This window comes from Mastacembelus armatus, chromosome 18, assembly GCF_900324485.2.
Source record: "Mastacembelus armatus chromosome 18, fMasArm1.2, whole genome shotgun sequence".
In the NCBI taxonomy this organism is placed as follows: domain Eukaryota; kingdom Metazoa; phylum Chordata; class Actinopteri; order Synbranchiformes; family Mastacembelidae; genus Mastacembelus; species Mastacembelus armatus.
This window is the reverse complement of record NC_046650.1, coordinates 10,293,467-10,309,156: the sequence shown is the minus strand read 5'-3', so window position 1 is coordinate 10,309,156 and position 15,690 is coordinate 10,293,467. Positions and strand designations below refer to the sequence as shown.

At 44.4% G+C, this 15,690-nt stretch overlaps 2 protein-coding genes across 4 annotated transcripts; both read left to right on the top strand.

Annotated features, from left to right (window-relative positions):
* Window positions 1-719: 719 nt before the first annotated feature.
* On the top strand, window positions 720-5,361 carry ccs (copper chaperone for superoxide dismutase). Its single transcript, XM_026299423.1, has 8 exons — window positions 720-854; window positions 1,010-1,082; window positions 1,375-1,512; window positions 2,162-2,336; window positions 3,205-3,265; window positions 3,692-3,769; window positions 3,944-4,047; window positions 4,433-5,361. The coding sequence occupies exons 1-8, from the start codon at window positions 831-833 to the stop codon at window positions 4,590-4,592; spliced, it is 813 nt and encodes a 270-aa protein (XP_026155208.1). The 5' UTR covers window positions 720-830; the 3' UTR covers window positions 4,593-5,361.
* A 364-nt stretch (window positions 5,362-5,725) lies between these two features.
* rbm14b (RNA binding motif protein 14b) lies at window positions 5,726-11,941 on the top strand. 3 transcript variants are annotated; one of them, XM_026318428.1, is made up of 4 exons: window positions 5,726-5,846; window positions 7,475-7,827; window positions 8,132-9,191; window positions 9,436-11,941. In XM_026318428.1, the coding sequence occupies exons 2-4, from the start codon at window positions 7,479-7,481 to the stop codon at window positions 9,746-9,748; spliced, it is 1,722 nt and encodes a 573-aa protein (XP_026174213.1). In that variant the 5' UTR covers window positions 5,726-5,846; window positions 7,475-7,478; the 3' UTR covers window positions 9,749-11,941. The 3 variants fall into 3 exon arrangements, with proteins under 3 accessions (XP_026174213.1, XP_026174224.1, XP_026174205.1); XM_026318439.1 differs by having other exon boundaries at window positions 5,822-5,959; window positions 8,153-9,191; XM_026318420.1 differs by having other exon boundaries at window positions 5,822-5,959.
* The last annotated feature ends 3,749 nt before the right edge of the window (window positions 11,942-15,690 follow it).

Genomic DNA, 15,690 nt, shown 5'->3' with positions numbered 1-15,690 from the left:
TGCATCCAGCTCATGACATGCCATGGGTTTTCAGATCTTTCACTGAATTGATTGATTGAGGCCAATTGACTGAATTCCTCCCTGGTTATTTAAACGATTACAACATGTTTGTCGAATTATTACTGGATTTATTTGTCCAATATACCTGTATTGATCCCAAGAAGGGAAATACAGGCATTGTTGCTGCACAGGACAGAAATATTCACAGATTTATAGACTAACTAAAAACAAACACATAGAAGTACATCCAATAAAAAATAAGAACGATATGCAGTACACGTACAGTACTCCCAACCAGCGCTGTAAACTAATATTGTAATACTACCTCTACTGAAGTGACATAGTGATGTTTTTAATAGCATCCAAGTCAGCAAAGTGAAGTATACTGTATATAGAAGTAAAGTGATACTATCTACTGTGACAGCATGCACCAAAATACTGTATTATCTTAGGTAATCATATCTAGTTTTAGTGTTACTATAAAGTACAATACTAGAAAGTGTAAAATAGTATGAAATAATTTTTTAAAAACTCAATTAAAATTAAATTATTCTACATTTACTTGAGGAAAAGGTCTGAGTGCTCCTTCCACCACCATAAAAACCTATCACTTATTTGTCAGATGGATTAATAAAACACGGGAGAGACAAAAATGAAATGACTTGCAGTTACAGGTAACTGACACCTGATGGCGGTAACGTGCAGTAACGTCACTATGACCTCACAAACATGGTGGAGGCTGTCAGCAGGTACAGTCAGTCCACTTCCGTTTCTTAAAAACTGTTTAGTTACCTATTTAATCAAGTTCTCAGCGGCCGGGCGGTGACAGGATGGACTCAGAGAGGCCAACCAAGGTTTGACAGACGCTTTTTTTCTTACGTTATAGCGTCACGTCTGAGTTTCATCCACAAATGAATCGTCAAAAACAAAAACAGGGCTACTCTGCTCACTGACATGTGCAAGTGCAGTATGGTCGCGTGTTATTAACCACAGCTGCTTTGTGCCACAGCTGGAGTTTGCAGTGCAGATGACGTGTGAGAGCTGTGCAGATAAAATCAGAGCCGCTTTGGAGGCTAAACCAGGTGAGGAAGCATGACAGTGTATTGTGGAAGTCACCTGTCACCATGACTCAGCAGTTTCCTTGTCATGCCCTCATGTTTGCCTACAAGTAATACAAGTACAACAAGTATTGTATGTTTCTGTAAGTAATATTTTACTGTAGCTAATAGTGTAATGAATAAAACACTAAACATTCACAATGTGTGGCAATATCAATAGCTTATCTCGCCGTCAGTCAACATTACAAATATGTTTAACAAGTGTCAGTTCTCTTGTATTTGATTATAAAGTCCAGTGGTTTGAATGTGTTTGCAGGAGTGCAGTCCGTCAGTATTGATGTCAGTAAAGAGCAGGTGCTGGTGGAGTCCGCTCTGACCACTGCAGAGGTGCATGCTCTGATAGAAAGCACGGGGCGCAGGGCGGTATTGAAAGGTATCGGCGGATCAGAGCAAGGTGAGAAACAACAGGGGTAAAGCTGAGTGTCAGATGTTATTATCTTTTTAGGTCTGGGCAGGACATGTCAAGTTCCACACTGTCAAGTACTGTCCAGGGTGTACCCCTGCCTTTCACCCAAATAGAGCTGGGATAGGCTCCAGCAGATCCCCGTGACCCTAAATAGGAATAAGCAGGTATAGATGATGGATGGATGGGATTTGGAGGCGGTCAAGGACATACTATATGCAATCTGATATGTAGTGTGAATGCAAATTCATCCCTGACCACATTATAAGAGTGTCAAGTCAAGTTTGTAGGACATTTATCACAGTGACACAGAGTTAGTTATGGTTGATTTGCTCCTGCTCAGCATATCAGACATATCTGTCGGTATTCCAGATGATATACGAATATCTGCTTCTGTAGCTTATATGTCTGTGTGATTTTATATTCAGCTCACAGTTTTCAATGTCAGCTTGGAAACATAATCTGATCAGAGGCATTCACTCGAGACGGCTTTGTGATGCATCTTCGTTCTTACTCTATATGCAGACAACGCTCGGTGTCACTAAGATTTAAGCACAATCTGGATGTATCTAAACGTGACCAAGGTCACAGTCATTGACATACAAATAGTTTATGCTCTGTATATATTTCTTTGTTACAGACCTGGGTTCAGCAGTGGCCATGCTGGCTGGTTCGGGACCAATCCAGGGGGTGGTGCGTTTGCTGCAGCTGTCTGAGGAGCGTTGCCTGATTGATGGGACCATTGATGGATTGGAGCCTGGACCCCACGGCCTCCACGTCCACACTCTGGGGGACCTCACACTAGACTGCCTCAGGCAGGACCACAACAAAGACACAACATAATAAATTTATAGACAGAAAACACTGATGCATTTTACAGTATTCAGCTTAAGTTTTAACAACCTGGACATTCCCACAATAGCTGAAAGGACTGACATTTTTAAAAATAGAGTTTTCTTTTAAAAGTATGCTCTAGTGGTCCTCGATATAAAAATGCAGGAGTCTACCAAATAAATAAATTATATTATAGCTTTATTATTATTTAAAGGTGCCCTGTGGAGTTTTCTTGTAAACAACAGAAGTTATGTTTACATCCAGCCTTACTCACCAGGCACATTGTGTGTATCCTTAAGCTGTAACAAATGCGGTGAATACATTTCCTTCCTACTAAAACATTTACAAAGCTGATTTTTTTTAAAATGTATTTAAAATCCTAATTTGTACGGCCATATTTACTTCCTCACAGTCTTCTTCTCTCCTGCCTTTGCTGTCACCTCGCATCACGTTTCGGCGTTGATTAGTGAAATACTAGTGAAATACACCATCATGTCACCTTCATGTGCATGTAAGTGCTCACATATACGAAAAACTAAACATACTTCAGGTCAAAAACTCCACAGGGAACCTTTAATGTTTTATTCAATTTTCCAGCATTCTTAATGTTAACTCCTGCCTAAAGCAGGTTAATGTAACAGCCCTTGATCTTAATTATATAGAAATGTATATTATGATGCCCGTGAACCTCAGCTCTTATGGAGGGCAAGTAAATGTCAAAGAAAATCACAAATCACAAATATATAAACCATTCAAATGCCTTGTATACAAATATCTCTCTACCCAGCATCCTCATAATCCTTTCCTGTGGTGGCATCACATTAATTATATTTTATGTTATTTCTGCAGTTGTGGAGAGCACTATAATCCCTTAGGAAGACAACATGGTGGTCCAGGGGACTCTGAAAGGGTACAGTCTTACAGTCTTCATACTTCATCCTTCATACAATGATTCATTTTTATAGGCTTAGAGCCTACTTGCTCTGTTGTAATGATCAGCTGTGCCAGAACAGTTGGCTGTAAGAGGATCAAGGAGCCCGTGTGAGGCAATAAGAGCCTTGTATCATAAATTCTGACCAAATCACCACTTATATATAATAAAGCTTCAACACAAGCCAAATGGAAGATGTGATACCCCTTTCAGATGACTAGACTTGTCCCACAGGAGCTGTTTTAAGCAGTTCGTGTTCCAGATGCTAAATCCTCAACAGCATGTGAAAGAGCTGCTGCAACTCAGAGACAGTGTTTTTTGCCATTCATGTTGTATAGACGTGTTATTTCTTCACTGTGTATTATTTAGTTATGTATAATTTTCACATGCAGTCTTGTTGTTCAGCATGTAGGTGATCTGGGAAATATTATTGCTGGACCAGATGGCAGAGCCTCATTTAGACTAGAAGACAGTCAAGTGAAGGTAACACACACACAAACACACACACACAAACACACAGAGTCATATTTGGCACTGGTAGTAAGCCATGTAACTGTGGTATACTGTGTGTAATAGAGATTTAGAAAGCAGATATGTCAATATATCATTTCCAAAATAACACCACATGGCAGGTTTTAATTTATTAATACCTTGCAGGTATGGGATGTGATTGGTCGATCGCTAGTAGTGGACGCTGGGGAGGACGACCTGGGTCGAGGTGGCCACCCTCTCTCAAAGCAGACTGGAAACTCTGGTGAAAGGTGGGTCTGCAGCACCTGTTTGAAGTTAGCACATACAGAATAAGGTCAAGACAAGATGGGAGGTACTATATGCAGTCAGCTTGGCGTCCAGTTGTGATGCAGGCGACATAATATGACGCCTCGGAAAGAACACCGAAAACAACATTCAAATTTTGCAAAACAATCTGAGAACTGACCTTGAGTTGGGATCGTTTTGTTAAAGTACTTCCACTGTAGTATTCCTACCAAAACAAAGGACAAACTTTGATATGATTAGAACAATCTATAATTCATTACAGTGCATTAAATAATTTTATCAGCACTTTAAAAACCATTTGGCAAACAGTGAGACCATTTTTTTCATTGTTGTAAAAGGACTTTTATCGTTTCTGTCTCTCCGTTATAGACTGGCCTGTGGGATCATTGCCCGATCTGCAGGCCTTTTCCAAAATCCCAAACGGATTTGTGCCTGTGATGGGGTCATGCTGTGGGAGGAGAGAGACGTGCCGATAGCTGGGAAGGGTCGGAGCAAGGCCAATACAGAGACGCCACCAGCACACCTCTGAACCTGGGGCACACACTCATGCCAGTTTGAGAAATGAGAGCATCTCAGACAGAAACGCGAGGACATTTGTCCAGAGCTGAAGCGAGGAAGATGGAGCACTGAGAAATGTGTTTTCCAGTCGGCTGGACACACTGAAGAAAAACTGCCTTATTTTGTTGAAAAATGTCTCTGTGATAAAGTCTGTTGCAGTTACGTGTCCTGTGAGGATTTTAAATAAAGTAAAGCACATTAAAACAAGCCAGAACCTTCTGGAAGTCACCTCTGATTAGCTATATATATATATATATATATATATATAGTTTCTAAGTGTCACTGGGATTAATGCCCTTCAGTGTCTGTGTTAATTATCTAACTTAGCTAAAAAGAGTAGTAGTGAAAAAGTATTTTATATCAGCTGGCACTGTGATTCCCAACGAGGCTCCTTCATGGTTTCTGCAGAAAAGCTTTGAGCCACTGACTATTTTAGACATTCTCTGGTTAGAAATTTCATTATGGTGAAAATGCAATATGAAATTCAAAACTCCAACCTGCTGACACTTGTTGATTTCTGTTAACACATTGAATATTTTCCCTTTTTCGATGAACACATCGATATTGTGTGCACCACACTGGGTGGTAGCAAGTTTTGCATTGATTTATTTTTTTTTTCAAATTGAACATCTGTCTCCTCCTGCTGATGCCTGGTTGAGCTTACTCATTTTTTTCCAAATGTCCTTTCACACCTGTCTCTGGAAACTGAACATGTTGATTAAAAAATGATGAATTCACTTCATAGACCCAACTACATTCAATTTTCAGCCATGTAAAACAGAGAAAGGAAGAAAAACCTTACGCACAAGAGGCCATGAATATAACCTGACATGGATCTGTGAATCTTTAACAGAGTCTCTATTAAATAATTTTGCACTTTTAATTGTCTGTAAAATGTCTTGTTATTCTATAGCACACACAATGAGCTCTTAAACTGAGGCCACTCACTTGTTGCTCGTCCCTTTGGACTCAACCCTGGGTCTTTTGGAGGTGGCTTTTATTCATGCAGTGGCCCTAACAGATCAGACCTGTGTGCACGACCTCAGTGTGATTGTGCTTGTGTGGTTTCAGAGGTTTTTGTGAGGATCAGCATCCTCTAGGTGCAGCAGCAGCAGCAGCAGCAGCAGCAGCAGCCCTCCCCCTCCCCCTCCGCAGCCTCTCCAGCAGTATGCCCGACATTCAAACGGAAGCAGGCGCTACCATTTTGAAATACAGCACCGCCTAGGTAAGATGGTAGATCCTTTTATTTAATCGCCTTTTCCGCAGCGTTATTCTCATCCGAGCCGCATGGGAGGTCATTAATTCCGATTCGTCTTGAAGTTGGACTGTTTTTTGCGGGTATGTTTCAGCGACAGAGACTGTTAGACCGTGTGTTCGCACAGGGATCAGTCGGTGTTACACTGAATTCATTCCTGTGCTGTGGGGGAAAAATGTATTTGTGTTGTTACACAGTATCGATCTCCTATCGAGAGCTTGTTGTTAATGTGCGTACACTAAGTGTTTATTAACCGTGACGTCTCCCGCGTAGTGAGATGCGTGTGTGTGTGTTTATTTTTTTTAATATTATTTATCCGTTTCCCCGCATTAGGACTTGTTTTGTTTTTGGTGAAAACCAGCAAGCATCTCGTCTCGTCATTCACATTTCCACAGCGGGCTGAGCTGACGCCGTCCGACGTGTCAAACCTCAACTAAACCTTTTCAACTAAAACTCTTTTAGACGCGCGCGCGCGCGCGCGTGTGTGTGTGTGTGTGTGTGTGTGTTTTTAACTCATGTTGTACATGTGAGGTGGAAATGTGTTGACTCGGCGTCGTGCTGCGTCATCAGAAAACCAGCTTCCCCCCTCAGATGGAAGCGGTGTGTGTGCAGCAGCCATATGCAGGGGGCTGCTCTCATATATATATGTATGTATTGTCTCTGCATGCTGAGGCAAATTACTTGCATCTCTATAGACAGATTTTCTGTGAGGAAGAGGAGGAGGAGGAGGAGGAGGAAGTGTAGTCCATACAGTAGCAGCTGGGCTGAGTCTTAACCAAAAAATAGAAATGTCATTCTCTGGTGTCATGTTCCACTTTGCCCTTTGATTTACAGCCAGTCATAAAGGTTATTCAAGCATAGTGAGGAGGAGGAAGGGGGGGGGGGGGGGGTGTTGGCCAACCTGTGGCAACACTCCTAAGCTGCGTATGGTGCGTTCAGGGGCCCGGTGAGGGAGGACCTTATGAAATGTGCTGCATCTGTTTGAACACAAATGTGTCATTGAGCATCCTGAAAGGCTGGAGGTTCTTATCATCATCATCCTCATCATCATCAGGGTCTGCTTTGTGAGGGTGACTCAGCTCTAAGATATTTAATGAGATCCCTTCAAGCTAAACCTCCAGATCCTGACTTATTGCAGTCTCTCATTTGAGGGAAAGTTGGATAGTTTTCTACGTGTTCTTTTTCTGCTTGATGATTCTTGATGGTAGAGGTTTTTTGTTTTGAATTCAAAGTACGACTGTAACGGTTAAATTTGAAGTTGCTTTTTTTCCCCGAAGCAGCACTGTAGCACTCAAGTCTTTTGAGTCCTGTTCCTTTAATCTGAAATCAGCCGCACCACAGCCTCACAGTGTCTTTGAGCCCTGAAAAGAAACTTAATAGCAGGGTCTGCAGTCTCCCTGTGTTCTGCAGATCCCCCTTTGTGTTCAGATAATTGCACTCCAGTGCCATCGCCTGCTCGTCTGCTCACTGGAGAGCTGGAGATGTGGCGCCGTGCTCACTCTGCAGATGTTACATCTGTGGCAGCTGATAGTTGGACTGTGTAATTACACACTTTACTCATTTCCATCCATGCACCTCACTCCTCTGTTTCTCTGCAGCACCATGGACAAGAGCCACACAGTGAAGCTCTTCGTGGGCAACCTGGCGTTGGACACTACCCAGGAGGAGCTGTCAGCCATCTTTGAACCCTACGGCCAGGTGGTCAGCTGCAGTGTGCTACAACAGTTTGCCTTCGTCCACCTGCAGGGCGAGGGTGCCGCTGAGCGCGCCATCCGGGAGCTCAATGGACGGGAATTTCGTGGTCGGAATTTGGTGGTGGAGAAGTCGAGGGGAAGGCCGCTGCACTCCACCAAGGTGTTTGTGGGAAATTTGAGTGGGATGTGCACCACTGAAGATCTACAGCAGTTGTTCCAGACGTTTGGGAAAGTTCTCGAGTGTGACAAAGTTAAAGGTGAGCGAAGTCACATTTAAGTTGTTTTAAATGTTTCTCATTCACATCCTTCCCAGGTTGTGCTTGATAGTAGTAGAATCAGTGTATGTTGAGGTTTGAGAGCCTGCAAATGTAAAGTTAACAATATGACCATGTGATATTTTAGGATACACAAGTTGTTATAATGCAAAACATAATTAACTTGCTATTATAAAGATGAATAAAGTGCTTTTATTTTGGTAAAATAAGTTTCCCACAGATGTTATAACTAAATTCCCCTGACTGGTGCTGTGATCATAATTGTTGTCCTCACTCTCAATGACAGCCAGGCATTCCTCTTCCGCAGGCTATGCCTTTGTTCACATGGAAAACAAGGAAGATGCCCTCCAAGCCATCGAGGCCCTGCACGGCACCTCATTTAAAGGCCGCCCTCTGTCTGTAGAACTGTCCAAAGTCCAGCCCAGCAAACAGGCACCTACAGGAAAAATCCCCTGTGTTAACTGTGGAAAGCAGGGCCACTACGCTGGAGAGTGCCCTGTAGGGAAACCTTCTCTGGAGCAGTACCAAAGCCAGGCGGCGGTTCTGGCTGCGGCTGCTGCTGCAGCCGCCGGCCTGCCTCTACAGGTCCAACAAAGTGTGCACAATTCAGTCTACAACACCTCCACATTTGATCCCACATATGCAGCTCTGACCGGGATCACCACAGGCACACGCACTGATGGAAACCCAGTGAACCCAGCTGTTTATGGTGCTCTTGCCAGTCAGGTGTATGGTGCCAATGTTGCCAATCAGCTTTATGGAACAGTTGTGAGCCAGGCAGCTCTCACATCAGGCGCCACCCAGGTGTACAGTTCGATGACCCCCAATATCTATGGCCAGGTGGCCGCATCTCCAGCGGCCGCAGCTGCAGCTGCTGCCTATACAACTCCAGTTTACACCCCAGCTGTGGCCAACCCTCCCGTTTATCTGGCTGCTGCTCCTGGGCTAGAGATGCCAACTGCAGCGGCTGCTGTAAACCCTGCTTACACTGTAGCTCCAGCAATTTATGGTGCGGCCACACCAGCATACGCTCATATAAGCGCCATGGGAGCAGCGGACCCTGCTACAGCCATCTTTGAGGCAGCCAGGCAGGCACATTACTTTGCCCAAGGCCAGCAGGTTGTGGCTGAGCAGCAGTCGGTGGCTGCTGCTGCAGCGGCAGCGGCTGTGACAAAGTCTGGTGAGAGGGACCGTAGTCCCCTGAGGAGGTCGGCACCCCTGCTACCAGACCCTGTGATGAAGCCGTTCATTTACCAGAGAGCCAAGCCACGCCGACCCCTGCTCCCCACACCAGCTGGCCGAGCAGCAGAAGAGGCAGTTGAGGCTATAGAGGACCCCATGGCCAGGTAGGAAAGATTCTTAGATTTTCATTACTTTTTATAGTGTTAGTCACACGTTTACCGTCTCCTACATTTCTGGGCTGATTATTGCTTTTCTGCATGTTTATTTTCTTTTTTTTTGCTTTATCACTCTCTTGTTGCACTCTTTGTCTTGCTAACTGCCTTCATAAATGCACTTCCTGCCTACCTAAACCCTCCTCTTCGTCCCTTAACCCACGACCCTCAATTCCCCTCTCCTCCCTTCTGTTAGGTATTATGCAGAGTACTACCAGCAGCTGCAGCAGTACCCCCAGTTCCAGTATGCCTATCCCCCACCAAGCACAGTGACAGCCATCCCTGGTATGCCAGGAGTGCCAACTGTGCCAGCAGTTCCTGCGATGTCTGCCCAGCCGGTTGCTACGCTGGATGCTCTCAGGCCAGTGGTCCCCACCGCTGCGGCAGTGGCAGCCGCCATGGCTGCACCCAGGGTGTATGAGCCGCCGTTGCCGCCGCCCACACGAAAGGAGGCCATCCTCCGCCGCCCCGAACTCTCCCTTCACACACCTGAGCCCCCCTTCCGATAGTCACACACAACTCTCTGCCCCCACCGCTTCCTCTTTGTCCTGAAACCCCACCCCACCCGCACCCCTCCCACCCCCACACCCCACCCCACCCCCCCAAAACTTGATCACCTTACAGAAGCTGTATGTGTGTATATGAGGGAGTGTGTGTGTATGTGTGTGTCTGGGGGCTGTAAGTGTGTGGGGTAGGGTTTGACACAGGGGTCTTACTGGTTTATTAACCTGCTTTGCGAGGGACCTGAGCCGCTAACCTTGGTCCTGTGTGCACACAAACAGTGCAGCCATGAAAAGGAGACTCTCATCTGGCGTATGGGCATTCTTTGTGCTTCTCAGTTTTACTTTTTTATTGTGCCAGTCTCACACTTGTGCCAGTATTACACTGACCTAGTCAGTTGTTTCATATGCCTTTATTTCTGCAACCCAGTTATGATTTTCTAAGGCCAAATCTACAATTAAAGGGACATTGGTTTTCAAATCAGCCATCCTCCTTAGGCCTAGATGATCAGTTAGGGCAGCTAATTTGAAACCTTTTTTGCCTTATGTTGACGAGTTTAGATTTGTAATGTAATCGGAAGGGAAGTCAGACAAGCACATATATTGTGTCTTGGCTGCAATGCATTGTGTCCAGCAGAACCATGGTTGATGTGTTTTGGGGGAAAAGGGGGGGGCGGGTGGTATTTGTCTTGAATGTGATGCAGACGGTTGTATGAATGAATGAAAGTGAGAGGTATGTGCGGGCTTCTGGCCATGCAGTGCACAAACTCAGCAGCTAAGACTGCTCCTTGCAGGAAAAAAAAAAAAAAAAAAAAAAGAAGCACACACAATACATACTGCAATGTATGTTTGGATCTCTCATTTACACCTTTCCTGAATCCCCCAACCCCCACCCCAACCTTTAAATACAACACTGAAAGACACTGCTTCACCTCTCTTTCTCTTTCTAACTACAGCTGCCTACCTCTGATAGTAAATTTCAGTGTTTATTCTTTTCTTTTTATACAGTTTCACACATCTTACCCAGTCAGTTTAGGGAGGAGCTGCATTTCAGTGACACTGACTTTTGTAGATAGTACTTCTTCATGTTCAGAGGCCTTTTTTTTTTTTTTTTTTTTAATAATCTATGTGTTTTGTTTGTTTTAGTGCAGTTTACATGTAATACAAGTCAAACTGGGGTGTAATTCATTGTAAATGGAAAAAACAAACCCTTGTATGACTTTGAATGAGCTGTTTACAAAGGATCTTTACATTGCATCCTGTTAGGAATTGTGATAATATGTGACAAGCTCAATTATGTGCCTATGAGTGAAGTGCATTAAGTGGAGGGATCTCCCATTTTAAGTGCTTTTGACATTACGTTTTAATCATTTCAAGGGAGGTTTACAGGAGCCCTCTGGAGCTTAGTATCTAGAAGGGTACAAGCTTTCACCTGTATTTGTACTCCTGTATTAGATTTTTCTTTTTTCATATCATAGTGTTTTAAAAAGCCACAGACTGAGCCTCACAGGTTCACTATTAGCCACTGGTTTTAAACAGAAATGACAGTAATAGCACCAATGAACTGAGATATGGGGCAGTGTCTTCCAGTCGCGCAAACTATCCTTCTTTTTCCAAATACCAGACCTGCTTCAGATTTTAATTGCAAAAAATAAAAAATGTTTGTTTTAATTCAATTGCTGCATCTTATGGGTGGGGTTTCCCACATCCCTGATGTTGGGATATTAATAAAATACAATCTAGACTAGTCTGTTTTACATACGCAAGTTTATCCTCACTGGCAAATTCCACCCATCTGATTCTGCAATCACTTAAAACAGTCACTTAGTGTTTTTTGCAAGGACTATTTTGCAGCGGTCTGATGCACACACAGACATGCCCTCTGAAATCACCTTACTGCCTCACTCTTTGCCCCCTTCCCTCTCCCCCTGTGGTTTTTAGTGGTGAAGAGACTTTTTGCATCTCACAGTGTAATCTTTGTGTCGTATATACAGGCCCATACCAGTTGCATCTTTGTAGAATTATGTGGTTTGCGAAATGTCGTTTGCCCTGTTTGAGACCCAATTTTTTAGAGAAGTCTTTAATTTTGCCTTTTTTTAAGGAAAAAGACAAAAGAAAAGTAAAAAAAAAAAAAAAAAGCATGCTTTTTATTGAGAATGTGTATATTATAAACCTTACTATAATAAAGAATGTGTGGCTGACTACTGTGGTAAAGAAGGGTTTGGAGATTTCCCCTTCTTCTTGTTTATGTTGTTCTTCTCCACTATCTGTTATTCTTGTGTAAAATGACCACCAGACCCATTTGACTGGGAACCCAGGGGGAGACAGGTGTAGATGCTGGCCCTGCTTTGCTCTCTTTGGTCAGAGTAAGTGCAGGTGAGTGCTCCTTTCTCTCTCCAGTGTCTCAAACTGTGTGCAAACCAACATTTATATCAAAGGGTTCGCCCTTGAGTAAATGCGTATCAGTACTGAATTTTGGCAGGAATGGTTTGGGGATGGTCCTTTAGATTGATTTCAATGCAGAAAGGACAAAACACACAGTGTGAATTCATGTTGAGAGCTGGGGAGAGGCACACAGATAGAATCGCCTGGGTGCATTTTGATCTGTGGAGCAGTCCTGTTCCTGGGGCTGATGGGTGTGTGTCTGGTCTGGTCTGGTCTCTCCCTGCTGCACCAAATTCTCCCTCTCCGTATGTCTTTGTGTCCACTCTACTCTCAAACCTGCATGTGTGATAATCTCTAACTCTGCCGTAAACAAAAACCCGCGACAGTCCAGCTCTGAACTAACTATCTCAACTGAATTAGGTCACCGGGCCACCTGGAACAGCCAGCGTGCAGCTGTGCGTGAACGTGGCGGCGTGAGCCATGGGGACGACTTTTAGCGCGACGCCACTGCAGTGGGAACTTGTTCTCTCTCTCTTCACCACCAAGGTAAATGAAAAAAACAAAAAAAAACAAAACAAAAACAACAGCACTGACCTCTCCTCTCCCCACCTGCCACCCCTTCCTTTGACTGTGCCTTGACCAAACACTCCTCCCCCTCCTCTCCTCTGCCATCACCACATCCCCCTTTCCCCACTCTGTAATTCCTCCTCTGCTGCAATGGCAGTGCCACACCTGCAGCCTTGGGCTTCTCCTTGGTGGGGGTGGTGGGCAGTATGGGTCTAGGACCCTCTCCACAACATGGAGACCTGTCTCGCATCAGCATACAAGGCGATTGACTGTGTCCTGCTGTTTGTTTGAACTAGTGAATAAAGTGTGTGCTTGTCCTTGTTTGTGTGTGTGTGAGAAAGAGAGAGAGTAACAGAAAGAGATCATGGATGCCTGAAAAACTTTAGTTGGTGTTCCACTGATTGGCGAGGCTTGGCACATGCGGACACACCCCTACCCTTCCCCTGCCCGCTAGTGAACTCCTTTTCACCGCCGTATTCGCCGCCCTCACCCCTCTCCCTTACCCTTCTCCCTCACCCCTCTCCCTCCCTCCCTCCCTCCCTCCCTCACCTCTTCCCTATTCCCCTTTCACCCCACCCTACTGTCCCTATGCGCCTCTCCTCTCCGCCGTTCACACACAACACAGCGCTTTTTCCGCCGCCACCGCCGTCGCCACCTTGGATCTGGGTTCGTGGCTCTGGCTCAGACTCAACTTCCCAGAACCACCCACCTAACCCAACCTCCCCACCCTCCTTTGTTGCCATAGAGGCCTGGGCTTGCCAATGGACAGTGTATGTGTGGTGGCCCGCCGCCGGACTCCGTAACATGACAGAGAGAGACTTCAATGTCGGACCAGTCGCTTTGCTAAAACTGTTGAATGCTGGGTTTGCTCCACATGGCTGTGGAAGGGATCTTAACTCCTGTTTCCCAAAAGAACTTAGCTTCAATACTTCAAAAATAAATTCCTACCTTTTGGTCCCTCGCAGCCTGTGTGCCAATCAGAAACATCCTATAAGATAGGCCTAGGTATGAGGCCAGTCTGACCTGTAGATTCTCATCAATCTCAGGGTTCCTATAGGACTTTTCTGGTATGGCAGTGCTAGTTCTCTAATACTGTAATACTGGGATCAGCTGGACTGGCTGTGTGCTCTGAGTGTATGTGTTCATACCTGTTAAGTTTGTCCATTTGCTAAGGCGGGGAGCTTAACCCTCACACACGATCCCACGCTCACTGGCTTTCAGTGTGTCAAATGAGTTGTCTGGTATTTGCTCTAACAGCTGCAAGATGGCGTCAAGGCAGAGAGGGCGTTGCTTTCTGTCCACCTAACAAACAGAAGGGAAGAAGAAAGGGAAATGAATAGATGAGTTGATTATAAGGTGAGTTGGTAGTGGGAGTGCCCCCCCCCCTTTAACCTCACCTTCCTGATCTTGGAGGACCCTAGTGTTGATTTTTTTTTTTTTTTAGTTTAATGACTATAGTGTGTTGTGATGATGCTGCCTTACTTCTTAGGTCTCAGATCTCGGATGCGCTTTGTCTTTATTTACTAAACTAAAATTCCATTTTTGCATTTACTGCCAAGATAAAGCAAATGCAATCTTTCCAGGAAGAGCAATGCAAAAAGCCAGTTAAAATGCTCTTGAAACAAAGCTGCTGCAAAATGAATAAATAAGCACTGACTCCCTTCTCGGCCTCCATGATCAGGGCACATGTTTGCTCTAATTTCTTTCCCTCCAGCCACCTCATCCTCCCCCACTCTCCCAAATCCTTACTAAAGGCTTCTTCAGGTGCTTGCGAGTCTGGGCTTCCAGTGCTTCGGTGAATGCAGCCATGCATCTCTAAATTGCCCCCTGCTCTGAATTCACAGCCACACTGTACTGACAGCCTAAGCTCCCCGCAGCCTCTCCCCTACTTCCACTTCCTCAGCAACTCTCCCCCTCCTTCTGTGGTATGGTCAGCCGAACTGTAATCCAGATGCTCTTTATGCACGTCTCTGTATGATTGTGTTGTTTTGATGGGATCCCGCAGGTTACAGCTGTTCTCCTGCAGCAGGTATCAGCTGAGATGTGCAAGTATGTGCATCTGGAACAGAACCCAGTCCTGTTAGGTTTGAGCACAACCCATACAGACCATATTGCCTTTTCAAGTTGAGATTGAGATAGTTTCATAAATGTGAATCCTCCTTTTTCAGATAAAGATGCTAGCGGTCATACCTCAGCCATTACCTCAGTCACAGGGGATGGGCACACCATGAACCTTTGCAGAATGCAATAGGATTCCTTTTCATTTTCCTGTATGAATGAAAAAGTTGATTATGATTACGTTCTGTAGAGAGTTGCTATAAAAATGGATCATTCTTGATGCTTCAGGGCACAGTGGTGCTGTATTGACTTGCATTATATTCTGAGGTGTTGCTGTTATTTTGCCCACCCACTGAGTGCATATGTTTAACAGTCACCAGAGGCCAGTTCTGTCTTTCTCTGTGGTCCATTTCATGATCAAATCTGGCAGCGTTGCTTTACGTTTACAGCGATCAACTTAAATTCCCTCAGCTCAGTAGTAGCACAATAATGTACCTAATGGTAACCACAAATAGTCACACAGTAGCTAAACATCATCAAGTAGGTTAATGGACCAAGCCCTGTGTAGTTACATTTGAATGCTTGATTAATTATAATATAAATTATTCTAGTTTCCAAAGACAAATCAAAGATGACAGAATGGTGTGTCATCTCCAGAGAATAGCAATCTGCTCATTTCAAGGAAACTGTTCCAGCACAAAGCTGAACGGGACGGGGGTGGGTTTTAGTTCATGAATGTTAGATGAAATGTTTAACATGTCAACATGTTTACTGTGAATGAACAAATTCTGATCTAAAATCATATTATTTGGGTGTCTGTTCATATATATATGCCTTTTAAACATGTATTTCTTAAAACGAGGCAGTTTTCAATCTGCATGCAAGTCATGAATAAATTAATTTTTCTCATATAAGTGACTGAATCTTTTATTGTAATTGGA